This window comes from Stegastes partitus, unplaced genomic scaffold (assembly GCF_000690725.1).
Source record: "Stegastes partitus isolate 25-593 unplaced genomic scaffold, Stegastes_partitus-1.0.2 Scaffold451, whole genome shotgun sequence".
Taxonomy (NCBI): Eukaryota; Metazoa; Chordata; class Actinopteri; family Pomacentridae; genus Stegastes; species Stegastes partitus.
The window spans coordinates 65-13735 of NW_007578182.1; the positions used below are offsets into that span (position 1 = coordinate 65).

At 43.2% G+C, this 13671-nt stretch overlaps 3 protein-coding genes across 3 annotated transcripts in view; all 3 read left to right on the plus strand.

Moving 5' to 3' along the window:
• Nucleotides 1-456: 456 nt before the first annotated feature.
• On the plus strand, nucleotides 457-6607 carry LOC103360563 (putative ATP-dependent RNA helicase DHX33; the record flags this gene model as incomplete). The annotated part of the gene is made up of 8 exons (XM_008286355.1): nucleotides 457-642; nucleotides 800-911; nucleotides 1782-1941; nucleotides 2177-2265; nucleotides 2354-2481; nucleotides 4140-4343; nucleotides 4455-4541; nucleotides 4988-6607. Coding segments are annotated over 8 exons (1275 nt in total), but the record flags the coding sequence as incomplete, so codon positions are not given.
• A 286-nt stretch (nucleotides 6608-6893) lies between these two features.
• The window catches only part of mlxipl (MLX interacting protein like), a 34392-nt gene continuing 27614 nt past the window's right edge, over nucleotides 6894-13671 (plus strand). Inside the window, exon 1 of the mRNA XM_008286349.1 lies at nucleotides 6894-6907. The gene's annotated coding sequence lies outside the window, so the exon portion shown is untranslated. The remainder of the gene's footprint in view (nucleotides 6908-13671) is intronic.
• c1qbp (complement component 1, q subcomponent binding protein) lies at nucleotides 8241-12769 on the plus strand. Its single transcript, XM_008286352.1, has 6 exons — nucleotides 8241-8622; nucleotides 9334-9484; nucleotides 9848-9938; nucleotides 10067-10162; nucleotides 11790-11915; nucleotides 12007-12769. The coding sequence occupies exons 1-6, from the start codon at nucleotides 8376-8378 to the stop codon at nucleotides 12154-12156; spliced, it is 861 nt and encodes a 286-aa protein (XP_008284574.1). The 5' UTR covers nucleotides 8241-8375; the 3' UTR covers nucleotides 12157-12769.

Below are 13671 nucleotides of genomic sequence, written 5' to 3' on the forward strand. Positions count from 1 at the left end.
AAGTTTAGATAGTATTCATGGTAAACCCAACAAACCCCAATGAGAGAGCACATCATTGACAGTGAAGAGGCAAAACTCACTTTAACAGGTGAGACCTCAGGAGAACCAGGCTGAGGGAGGCCATCTGCCTCGACCAGGATGAGTTTAAAGGGGAGGAAGAAAAGGGTCAACAAACAAGAGAGCATAGACACTGGTAGAGTTGCTGGGACCAGTAGCTGCAGAGCCAGAAACACATTCAAAGAGCTACAAAGTAGAGAGGATGAAGCACAACATACAGCTGAAGACACAATCTTAATAACATTCAAGCAGGTCAAGCGCAAATCAAAACCAAACACACACTAGAGTCCTTTTCCTCCGGCTTCATGAGGAACACAGGCCTGTGAGTAAACAGTCTGGGTGCATGCTCGTGCACTGGGATGATTCTTTGTGACACCCGGTCTTACTGCTTGCGTGCAGGAGGCACCTCCGTCCCATGACATCTTAGTCTTCATGACGGGCCAGGAGGAGATCGAGGCCCTGGCGAGGACATGCCGGGACATCGCCAAGCATCTGCCGGATGGCTGTGGCCCCATGGTAGTTATCCCTTTGTATGCATCGCTGCCCCCAGCACAGCAGCTCAGGGTCTTCCAGCCAGCTCCCAAGGTAAATACAACAGCAAACACGCAGGAGATCAGCAGAGTAGCACCGACAAAAGGACAGGATGTCTCAGCTGTGTGCACTGCTGCTCTCAACAAAGTTTTCCGTTTTAGACATTTGGTGTTGTCTCCTCAAAATGTTTGTCCGATCTAACTTTGTTCAGGGCTGCAGGAAGGTCATCCTTTCAACCAACATCGCTGAGACGTCAGTGACAATCTCTGGGATCAAATACGTCATAGACACGGGGATGGTGAAGGCCAAACGCTTCAATCCAGGTGAGATTATTCAGTCCTCACACACAGTAACTCTCATATCAGCATGTGGGAAGTAGCTAAGTACTTGTACTTTACTCAAGTATTTACATGTGATGTAACTTAATACTTTAACTGTTCTACATTTCAGAGACAAATCTTAGGTTTTTCCTCTTTATCTGGCAGCTATGGAGACGACTTTCTTAGTGTGGGAAAAAAACAAACATTGTTTTTCAACTCCTCACTAAAAGTCAGGGGAGTTGTTGGCTGTTCAGCCAGAAAGTTTCTCCTTCTAACCTTCTCATAGAGCTTCATTCAAACAACTATTGGGGACCACATAATTTGCAGATTTGTGAGATAGAGCTTTGTTTTTAGATTCATCTTAGATTTACGTTGTGACCTCTTGGAGGAGCGACACCATCAGGTTGGGAACTACTGGAACAAACCACCTTGCTGTATGTGATAGTTGTGTTTTAACAGCAGGACTTTAACTCGTTGTTGAATTTTTTACTTTGCTGTTTTAGTTCTTTGGTACAAATAATCTGAGCACTTCTTCCATCACTGACAGTAGGAGGTGTATAAAAGGGATTCTAATTATTCTGTAAAGAATCTGTAACGGTGTCATACATGTACTTCCTGTTTCCATGAGGCTGATCTGTTTTTATCACAATTATGCATTGAAATTACAAAAATGGCACAAACTGTTGTTTTTCTGTCATCTGTTTGATTACATGAACCTTGTATGCATCGTTTCACAGAGGATCAAATGTCTGCTTGTTCAGACACATTGAGAAAGTCGACACTTTCCAGCTTAGCTTTCCACATGACTGTACACGGTTGTTGTTGTTGTTGTGTCGGATCGTCTAACTGTTTTAACTGTTGTGTGACTCTCAGACAGCGGTCTGGAGGTGCTGGCGGTGCAGCGGGTTTCTAAAGCACAAGCGTGGCAGCGAGCGGGCCGAGCCGGCAGGGAGGACTCGGGCTCCTGCTATCGTCTCTACACCGAGCTGGAATTCGACAACTTTATCCCCATGACTGTGCCTGAGATCCAGAGGTCTCTGCCTTTGTGAAGCGCTATGAGATTACTTGTTGTTGTAAATATGCGCTATACACATAAAATTGAATTGAATTGAAAAAAAAGTGTTTGGCTTCACGCAGACGCTGAAGCTCAGTGCAGCGTGTACCGATCTGCAGGAGTCTCACCTACATGCTGATGTATTCAGGTCAGCGTGATTGAATGCTCAGTTCCTCTGCTGTGTTTCTCATCTGTGTGTGTGTGTGTCCTGCAGGTGTAACCTAGCTGGTGTGATGCTGCACCTCATGGCTCTGGGCATTCCAGATGTGATGAATTTTGATTTCATGTCCAAACCTTCCCCTGGTAAGAGATGATTGATCATTAATCATTGTGTTTGTGGTCACCCTGGAGGTGGTGACGTCCTCATAGTAACATGTTACGTTGATCTCAGAGGCCGTGCGGTCTGCTGTGGAGCACTTGGAGCTGCTGGGAGCTCTGGAGAGGAAGGAGGGGCAGGTTTTCCTCACTGCTCTGGGAAAGAAGATGGCCAGCTTCCCTCTGGAGCCCAGATATGCCAAGGTAAGATATGCTGGTACTGCTCTTTCCTCAGAACAGGAAGCAGTATGTTTTCTGGTTGTCTGTCGAATTGACTGAACCTAGAGATGGACTTAACCCTTCATTACATCGTCCACTGGTTTCTGAAGGGGCGGTCTTGACATTTGGTGAGGTGGATCCAATCATCACCAACTCAGCAGTGCCTGACGTCTCCTTACTCAGGGTTAAAGATGAGCAAAAAGCTGGTGTGAGTGGAGCTGAGGCACCCATGACATCGCCCACATGTCATTCAGATTGGCCACGCTCTTCATAATGCATAACTTTGAGCCTAAATACAGTTTAGGTGGGACAGCTTTTTAAAAATATACCTCCTGTGGGCGCCCCTATAGCTCACCTAGTTGAGTGGGTGACCCATAAACAGGGGCTATAGTCCCTGACGCGGTAGTCATTGGTTCGAGTCCTGCTCATAGTCATTTGCTGCAGGTTCTCCCAACTTTCCTGTCTCGCTCTCTCACTATCCTGACTGATCAAGGCAAAAAGGGCAGAAAAAAAAGTCCAGTTGTCATGAACAGGGAAGTTATCTGTAGAGAACAGAACTCTTTTTGCACCAGGCTGTGAAGTTGGACATTTTGACTAGTCTGACGTATCTCGACCCGTCTCCACGGCGATGTGTCAGCCCTGGAGACTGGTCTCGCCTTATTTCTACAATATTACATTATCATTCTGCTGTAGGGGAAATAAATACCCAGGCCTGTTTGTATCGCTTTACTGCAAAATCCAAATCCTTGGAAAAACGTACCATTTTCAATGTGCAGGTTGCTGCTCGGAGGTTGTTTACCATCACTGCAGGGATTTTGAAAACACTGACTTGCAGGCAGTGGAAGGGGAAGAGAAAACCAAACGGCAAGCTTATACTCTAAGAGCCAAGTCAAGCTTTCTGCGTCTGTGTTCACGACGAATTAGGGCTTTGAAAGTGGAGAGTGGACAGACACACAGCTCTGTTCATAGTACGGACCCTTGTAGACGGGCTTTAACGAAGATTGAGTCGCTTTTGAAGCCAACCCCAAGTGGCCACTCAAGCAGTTTTTGGCACGTGGTTGCCGCTTGGTTTGTTCTTACATCGGTCCATTCTCGTGAATGCGCTGAAAAAAAGTATTCACATTTTCCACAACTCTTCACTTGGACTCAAGGATGAACGTATCAGATTTTGGTGGTCAAAGATCGTTGTGACCTCAAAAAACACATTTTTTTAGCCATAATTCAGGAATTAATTTGGTAATTATGACAAAATTTCACACAGTGGTCTAACTGGATGAAATGATGAGGTGACTTGACTGTGGCAAAGTTTTTCTCTGCCCATTATTTAACACGATAACTCAGGAACAGAAGGGACTTTATGACTGTATTTCACAGTTTGTTGGACACTGATTTGGTGACACTCGCCCTGGGTGCCCATCTGTTAAATTCCTAACTCCATATATTATGAATCTGGACAGACATAGATGTAAACTGTAACTTCAGTGCCTGGTGGAGGCGCACAAGGTGGTAACTTTAGTTGTAGACTCAGTCAAAGATGAAGGGACAGCCTGTAGCCCACAGTGCCACCTGGCTCTCGTGCAAATCACAGAGCGTGTGCATAGTGTGGTGTAACACTTCCCTGCCTTGTTTGCTTTGTCTCACAGACCATCCTGTTGTCCCCGGACTACTCCTGTTCCGAGGAGGTTTTGAGCATTGTGTCGCTGCTGTCAGTGGACACGGTTCTGTACAACCCTCCAGCCCGGCGGGAGGAGGTGCTCGCTGCACGCAAGAAGTTCACTTCCAGCGAAGGAGACCACATGACGCTGCTCAACATTTACAGAGCGTTCAAGAAAGTCAGCGGTAACAAGGTAGGTACGGCTGGATCAGCAGGGGAGCGAAGAGACTGTCATGTAACTGAAAGCTGCAAAAATAACTGCTGCTGAGCTACCTGATGACCTGCTGTATGTCTGCCGGTACAGGAGTGGTGTCGGGAGAACTTTGTCAACGGCAGGAACATGGGTCTGGTGAAAGAGGTCCAGGCTCAGCTCAGAGAAATCTGCCTTAAGGTACACATCTGCTACAATCAATAAAAAACAGTGTGAATGTGAGAGTTCTGTGTGGTTTCACAGTTAAATACTGTGGCAGCGATTCATGAAAGAATAAAGCAAAGGTGCCTGTGTGAGTGCAGCCACACTGCCTTTCAGTCTGTGTGGTCAACAGTCACTGATTGGGTACTTATAGGCTTCAGATGGGTAAGTTGCAGCCTGTGTGAAGGAATCAATTTATTAAGCATATCAACTGGAAGGAACTGGTCTCTAACTTTGCATTTACTTCCCATCATGAGCTCCGTTTGCAGGCATAATGACTTATTATTGTTGTGTAAAGTGCAGCTTTGCTTAATAAAATATCCGACAGTGTCTTTATGTTGTAGGAGATTCCCTTACTGCCATTTGTTTTGGATCACAGCAGCTCATTACTTACTGATGACGAAACTACCTTGTCGTCTTAACAGCTGAATCTGAAGCTGGAGTCGTGCGGGGCGGAGACGGGGAACGTCCGCCGCTGCCTCGCCCACGGGATGTTCATCAACGCTGCGGAGCTGCAGCACGACGGCAGCTATTTGGCTCTGGACACCCACCAGCCCGTGTCCATCCACCCCTCCTCCGTCCTTTTCCAGGCCAAGCCAGCGTACGTGGTGTTCAATGAGCTGCTGCACACGTCCCGCTGCTACATGAGAGACCTGTGTTTGGTCGACGCCGACTGGCTGCTGGACGCGGCGCCAGAGTACTTTGGCCGCAAGCTCCACCTCACGAAGAGCTAACCAATGGAGAAACAGGACGCCTGCCACAAAAACACAGTGTACTCTTTGGATTAAGGCACTTTTATTGCAAGCCAGAACAGAACATTTCTCTGGATTCCACTACCTCCCAGTTGACGAGCATCTGGCATGTGTCACTGCAGCAGAAATCTGCATATTGAGGCCTCACAACTCCAGACTCATTCAGATTTTATAAGCTGAACTTCTTCTGCCTGACAGCGTTTCATCTCAACGTTCGGCCACGTCTGACACCTAAACGGGAGATTCTTTTTAAGGCGTCGTGCTTCAGTTCTTTCAGCGTTTGCATGCATTTTAACAGTAACTTCACTGGAGCACAGTCAGCACAGGACTTTAAGATCTTCATGTGTTCATTTTACAAAATATTGTACTTTACTTGTTAAGCCACCTGCCGAGCAGCGCTACAGCTGACTGGATAGTGGCTGTTTTTTTTCAAATTCATTATGAATTATAGTGAGGACTGCCTCCAAAAATATGAGCTTTTCTCCAAGAAAAGCAGTCGTTGTCTTAAACTTTGCCACCACGTAGTTGGGAGTTTACACAAACGGATCTGAAAAGCTTTTCTATATGCAAAGACAGTAGATTTGTCTGACGAGAAAAACACCAAAGTTCAATTTAAAATCTTCTATTTTCACATCACAGTGATGTAATTTCAGTTCACTAGTCTACATCGCAGCACTTGGCTGGTTAGCTTGTGCATGCTCTTAGTTTTCCCATCTACAGCCGTGTCCTTCTCCACATAACGTGCACGTCAGGAGAAGCAGCATGCCTTATTCTCCGGGTTCTGCTCTTTGCTGTTGTGTGTCGCACAGATCTTTGCTCGGCCCCAACACACGCCAACCACACATGTATACTGACAGCAGACGTATGCGATGCATGGAGATTATAGTCAACGATCTGATCGCTCAGGTCCTCCACACTTTGTAGAATGTAAGTCACGTCGTGTCGAGGAATCGGATGGATGCTCCTCTTGTCTTTTTCTACACTGGACTCAGGACTGTAAATTATAAACAGAATAAATTACATGAAGAGTTTCTTACTTTGCAATCAAACGCATCCGAGGTTGCTGTAGAGAGAACTGTTAGACTTTGCTGTATTTTCTGTCACTGAAGCTCTTAGAAATCATCTGGCCCATGTGGTTTATAAGTGCACCATTTAAGATCTGCATGTACTTTACATGCTTGCATGTCGTTTATAAGATCAAATGCACGCCTTTGATGAGTATACGATTTGTTATAGTCTTATATAACCACACTTGTTATAATTTCTAATAAAAACCTACAACCACCTGTTTAAGAAAACGAGTTTCAATGAGGCACATGGAAATTCACATCTGTTTGGTTGAGACACAATCATAACTCCATATATGGGCTTTTATGTCACTTATTTGAAAAGAACAGTGTGTTCTTGAGGTAATCTGTCAAAAGCATAATGTACCTGAACACCTGCTGATCCAACAGTCTGGTAGTTTTAATTCCCTGACAGACAGCCACCCTCCCCGAGCTTGGTTCCGCTGCGAGTCTCGACTAGTTTAAAGGGAGTTCTTCCTCCACTGTAGGCAAGTATTCATTCACAAGGAGTCTAACTTTGTAGTTTGTATACTGGAACTGAGGGACTTTGGGTTAAATTATTGTAATACTATGATTTGTGATGGAATTTTTATCGTTTATTTTGTACACTTCACTTCAATATTCTCTGTGTAATAGATCTGGAACATGATAGATAATAACCACATGAAAAACCATCAAATCATTACCTGCTTCATATTTTAACGAACAAATGAGAACGAAAACGAAAACAAACACAAACAACATTTTAAAAAATGCAAAAAAGCGAACCCAAGCGAGAAAAAAGCTGACAAAAAAGGCGAATAAAGAAAAAAAAAGGAAGCAAAACTAAAAAAAATCAAAAAAAACACAAGAAGAAAGGAGCAGGAAACTACTGCAAACAATAAAACACACCAAAAAAGGTCAAGCAATGTTCAAAAAAGCAACACAAGCACCGCACATACGGCAAGCAAATTTGCCAAATGCACTAATTCAACTGGTGATACAGATGAGAAAGAGAGGAAAGCGAGAGCAGAAAAACTCAAAAACCTAAGGCAAGAAAGCTGAGATAGTATAAAAACTAAACAACATTAACCATGATTTTTAAAATGATCAGATCAGTTTGAATAAAAATAAATTTGCAGGGTCTAAACATTTAAACCTAAGGCAACAGCATTTGTTTCATGAATCTTGTTTCTCTATTGGAAAGGACTCATTGAGTGTTGTTTTAAATGTGCCACACTGGTGACTTGGCTGGATTCAAATCATATTTGCAGCATGTTGGGAAACAGCGCCATCCTCTGGCAGCAGGCCTCCATGTCTACATGATGCAACTGATGAACTTATTTTACTGGGACTGATGCAACTCCCTCCTCCAGAATGACACTGACGGTCCTCTGTAGCCCAGACTGATGTTCACAGATTTGATCTTGCAGCAGATCGAGCAGGAACAAATGTGATTTTATCAGACACTGACAGCCTGTCGCTGGTGTGATGATGCTGATTTTTATTCCCATTTCCTCTTTGTCTTGTCTCTTGTTGACAGATGTTGCACTTATTTTCTATCATATGCAGGGAGAAATGGAGTGGAGCTGTTGATTCAGAGGGAGAAAGAACCAAACCTTTCAATCATTACTTAGGGCAAAACTACAAATATCAGTCATACACATTTGAGCCACAGGGGGCGCTGTCATCCACAATAATAATTCAACATTTTTTAAAAGCATATTTTTTTAAAATAATAATGGTGGATTCGGTCCATTATTGATATTAAATAAATGTACGTTGTATTATTTTTTTTTTTTTTAAATTCTAATACAAAAGTTTTTTTAAAATGTCTTTCGCTTTCCCGGTTCTGTTTCCGGTGCGGAGGTCATAGTGACGGTAGGTCAATGTGTCCTTCCACACGTGTTTGTCTGTAACGTCTGGAAGCAGCAGTAAGTGGGAGACTCGCACTTTGCTGTGTGTCGGGAAACTAATTTATTCTGTTACGGTAATCTTAATTATTTCATACAGTCATGCTAAAGTCAGTAGTTCGTGCGGTGGGGACCGCTGTCCGCTTCTCTTCGGCCACCACCTCCACAGCCCGAGCTCTGCCGCTCGGCTGCCCGACGCTGCGCTCTCCTAGCCCGGCAATAACTCGGCCCTTCACCCGGTCCCTGTGGATGCTGAACAACAACTCGTCAGGATACAGACCCAAACTGTTCACCTCCAAGGTTCTGTGCCCGTCGGTGTCGTGTGGATGTGGAGGACTGCACACAGAAGGTGACCACGGTTCATTTTATACGGTTTTGGACAAGCTAGCCGGCTAGCTAATGAGAGCTAGCTTGACGTTAGCTGTACAGACAAGACCTACAATTAAACAGTCAGTTAAACATAGACTTTGTTTTTTTTTCGTTTATATAAACCGTTAAGTCGCTGTTAAACAAGTAATTTGTCTCATTACCCTGTCTAATGTGAAGTCAGCACTCAGCATCTTCTCAGTGTGAAGACTTCACCTTGACAGATCAGGAGTGTGTTTCTAGAAGGACTGTTGCACCAGCTAACCATGAGCACAAGGATGGCATTGAAGTTAATAACAATACCAGTAATTGTTGTTAGTAGAAGGCCTAATTCTGTGATATTTTTTAACACGTGATACCACTCAGTTAGCATCCACTCTGAGGCTGAAAAATGAGTCATTTCTAGACTCATGACACATGATGTAGAGCAGCTGTATTATAATATTCAAATTTTAACAACTGCAGGTACCCTTTAGGTTTAGTCAAAGTCAATCACCATATTGTGTATAACATGTTGGAAAAAGTTTAGCTTATTTCAGTTGTGAAAAATGAACACGATCAAACCATTGAATTTCCCTTCTGGGATAAATAAATTATTTTTCATTTCATTCAAACCAAAGCCCAGCAGCACCATGTGCAGTGTGTGGTGACCTCCCACGGTGAAGCCATGTAACCTGTGTCGTGTTTCCTTCAGGTGACAAAGCGTTTGGAGACTTTCTGTCTGATGAAATCAAAGAAGAGAAGAAAATCCAGAAAGGCAAAACTCTTCCCAAGATGTCTGGGGGATGGGAGCTGGAGATGAACGGCACAGAAGCTAAGCTCTCAAGAAATGTTTCTGGAGAAAAGTAAGTCAACGAGCATTTCTTTATTGTTGTTATCAGACTCCTGGAAACGTAAAATAATGTGAAAATGTGGTGCTTTAGCTCTCTGTAGTCAGTTTGGGGTCTTCAGCAATGTCCCACCCTCACCTCCGTCTGATTGGTTGTGGATTTTGAGTAACAGCCTCTCGACTTTGGGTCTTTCTCAACTTTGACACTTGATTTTAATTTTTACTGTTAACGTATATTGGTTTTAGGAGCCATTACTGTGATTACTAATGATCAATATTATCCCAGAAAAACCCATGTTTGAATCTTGAAAGCACGGCTGCCCTGATTGCTCAGTGATTGTGGACAGAATGAGCTCACAGGTGTGTCTTCTCTTCACAGAATCACGATCACATTCAACATCAACAACAGCATTCCTCCTAACTTTGAGGAGGAACCAGAGCAGGGACAGCAGAAATCAGCAGAAGAAGAGGTGAGCCACACGAAATGCAATCGTAAAATAAGGGTTTTTAAAAGCATGAGCAGCGTATCGGCCCACAGGCTTGACTGATTAAAGCTGTTAAATGTTAAATATTAAATCACTTCTGTTTCTCTTTACAGCCAGAAATTGTTTCGACGCCCAACTTTGTTGTTGAAGTAACAAAACAGGCCGCCAAACATTCCCTGGTGTTCGACTGCCACTTCCCTGAAGACGAGGTAAAAAAATAAACACTACAGGTCTTACGTGAACATGTATCATAGGCTAACTTAAACCTGGTAGTGCTTTACCAATGCCACTAAAGTTCTGTGACTCTCTGTACCAGTTTTGATACCACAACATAAAATACACAAATGGAAATGAATGTATTTTAGCATCAACTCTTTAATTGGAAAAGCCTTAGCATGGACCCTTTGACTAATAAAAGAATAAACAACATTACTGTTATTTGAAAGGCTGTTCTGCCAAATAATCATAAACAATCAACTTTTTTATTAGTCTCTTAACTGAAGACTGTATGTATAAAAAGTCAGAAATACAAAAGAACTGGACAGAAGCCTTTAAGTCAGGGGTCTCAAACTCAACTTACCCGAGGGATGCTGGAGGTAGAGTCTGGGTGAGGCTGGGCCGCATCAAGTGTTCCTCAAAAAAGGGTTTCAAGCATTCAAAAAAAAGGGGGTTTCAAGTATTCCAAAACAAAAGTACAACTGATCCAATCTTCTCTTTATTAATAACAATTCAGAACATGAAAGCTTCTTCAGAACACAGGCTTCTCCTACCTACTCCTTGCTGCCAGAGACCTGGCAGCGCTTCCTCTTACACAGCTGAGCCACATTTGGCTTGAGGGAGGAAGCAATCGAGACCCTCAGTATGGCTTGAAGATGCTCATCAGTGCACTTTGACTGATTAAAGTTCATGGTGGAGAAGAGCTTTTCACACAGACAGAAAACAACAACAACAAAAAAAACACATTTGCACTGGGTGACAGGATGTATTTTCCCTCCACTCGGTGACACTCCCAAATAAATCTCAAGTGACTAACGTTGCTAATTCGCATTATTGTCATGAGCCTGAGCTATGGTAGCCAGCAAGTGATAAAAACTAGAAAACGCGTAGGGGTGTGAGAGAAATGCGTGGGCCACACTAACATTACATGTCAAGCAGGGGGCCACGAAATATCATCCCACAGGCCTCAATTGGCCCAGGGGCCACAAGTTTGAGACCCCTGCTTTAAGTATTTAATACAAACCACACTGTGTAATAAAACTCACTCGTCCGGTTAAGTTGTGAAGACTCTGATGTGGGATTTTGTCATTTGCTGAGCCTCTGCATATAGTTAGCACCTGTTCTTCTGGCTTAGCATGTAAAAAAGAGACCATGAGGGACACCACAGAAACTGCTGCACACTGCATGCTAACATAAACACAGTAAGAGTAAACTCTCTGGATGTGAATATAAAGTACCAACTGAACCTGTGTCAGTTTAATTTCTGTGTACACATCTGGTTGTCTGTCGTCAAGCTGCTTAGATCGGTTTGAGGGGTTTCTTCTGTTTGCAGTTGGACTTTTGGGGGTCCGTAACATGAATACCAAATATCTCCATGCCAAACTTTTAAGGTGTAAGACCTGTTGCTCCACCGTACCAGAGAAATCCCAATCTACTGTGAGAGCTGCAGGCTAGAAAATAATTGCTTTCAAAGATTTGGTGTCAGCTTGACATTAAACCGTCGGTTGTTGTGACATCCAGAGACGTGTAATATGTTAAACAGCAGCAGCAGTGTGTCTCTGAGGGACCTCTCAGCTAATTGTTTGAGTTAAACAGACAAGCTGGGTTTGCGTTTTGTAGATGAGTCACGGAGAAGGCGAAGAGGAGAGCGATATCTTTGCCATTCGGGAGGTCAGCTTCCAGCCAGAGGGAGACTCAGAGTGGAAGGAGACCAGCTACACACTCAACACAGACTCTCTGGACTGGGTAAGAGCTGAGACGATCAACAGCAACATCACTGATTCACTACACATGATAAGCCGAGGGTAGCTGTGCTCACGATGCTGCTGCTCTCCAGGCGCTGTACGACCACCTGATGGACTTCCTGGCCGACCGCGGGGTCGACAACACCTTCGCAGATGAGCTGATCGAGCTGAGCACCGCCGTGGAGCATCAAGAATACATCAAGTTCCTGGAAGACCTCCAAGGCTTTGTCAAATGTAATTAATTTAGACACCAGCTTCATTTCTACCATTCTTCAACAGGCACCCATGCAAAGTTGAAGGTACGGCGATACAGTAACTGACGAAAGCACTGAGTGATTTATCCATGTACGTTCGGCGCCACAAAGGGACCGAAGACTCGCTTCAGTTGTCACATTAATACTTGGCTGCAAATGTGTTCTCTTTGTCAAGATGTGACTTTATTTTTCTGTAAGTTAAGCGAGATAGTTTAAATTATATTATACATACACACAAAAGCCGCAAATAATGAAGATCATAACGATGTGCAGAAATCACGATGATCAGAAACGTCCCTCTGTTTTAGAGCTCCGGTCTCGGCTCCAGTGGTTATTTATTAATGTTCCAACTGTTCTCGAGCCAAAATTTATCAAGATGTGAAATCAAAACAAAAATCCCAGTCAAAAGCAGTCCTCACTTGAGGCTGATTTCGCATCTTAACAGAACTGTTCTGAGTCTTACTTGTGGCGGCTCGGCAGGAGAGTTCATGCTGACTGATGCTGATGTCAGACGGTGATACATGAAGTGTGAATTTGAACGGCACAGCGAGGTCAGAGGATGGAAGGTCAATGTCTAATAAAACAGTTTGATATCAGAAGATGAATATTTTGGGTTTTTTTTTTTACACCAAGTAACTCAGACGTTGAGAACTAAATAGGAAAAAAAAACCTTTGACATCACAACATGAATTTCGCCTAATTTGTTCCTAACACAGTTTTCACTTTGGCTGTAAATTTAAATTTATTCCATTAATGTCTTTCGCTGTTATTATTTCACCGGTAAAAAGAAAATGACGGGTTGCATCTCTTCTTTCAAAGCTTGTGTCACCTCCGAAAATGTCGGCGTTCAAGAGGCGCCTGCAAACATTTCAAAACTTCCATTAACCTGTTAAACTTTCTTTAGGCAGTAAGTGGAGAATGAGCAGCAGCTACACTAATATTTATTCATGAGCATATTTTACTGTTTACAGATTCATTTATGTGTCCAAGCTGCAGATCTTCGGTTGTTTGTCTTCATGAGACTCTGTCGTCCTTAAATGTATTCATCCCCTTCCATTAAAGAAAAGGCAAAACTCACAATAGTCACTGAAATAAGTAGAAACTGAAAAAAGTAATAATAAATAAAAATTTGCTAAATTATAATTTCGTGAAATACGACATTGCTTTTGAATTGTGGTTGAAAAGAATAATTTGCATTTTTTTAAATATTTCTGTTGAACCACAATTCAAAAGCAACGTCATGATTTTCATTTAATTATTATTTATTATTACTTTTGTCAATTTCAGCTTATTTCAGTGACTGCTGTTTTTTTCCTTCTTTACTGGGAGGCTATGAGGATGCCTGTAAGGTTCATAGCTTGGATTGATTTGCTGGAAATGTGAGGGATGACCTGTTTGTGTGACTCAGTCTTTACCAGCTGTAGTCTCACTGTGACGCTCACAGTGAGAAGCAGCGTCTGTTCCTCCCTCATTAACACCACTATGAGCCTTGAGCTAATCCTC

Excerpts from the sequence above, each read along its gene's own strand:
- c1qbp (XM_008286352.1), top strand. The coding sequence starts at position 8,376 with ATGCTAAAGTCAGTAGTTCGTGCGGTGGGGACCGCTGTCCGCTTCTCT. Across the intron at positions 8,623-9,333 it reads TGGAGGACTGCACACAGAAG|GTGACAAAGCGTTTGGAGAC; the intron begins GTGACCACGGTT and ends TGTTTCCTTCAG. Across the intron at positions 9,485-9,847 it reads AGAAATGTTTCTGGAGAAAA|AATCACGATCACATTCAACA; the intron begins GTAAGTCAACGA and ends TTCTCTTCACAG.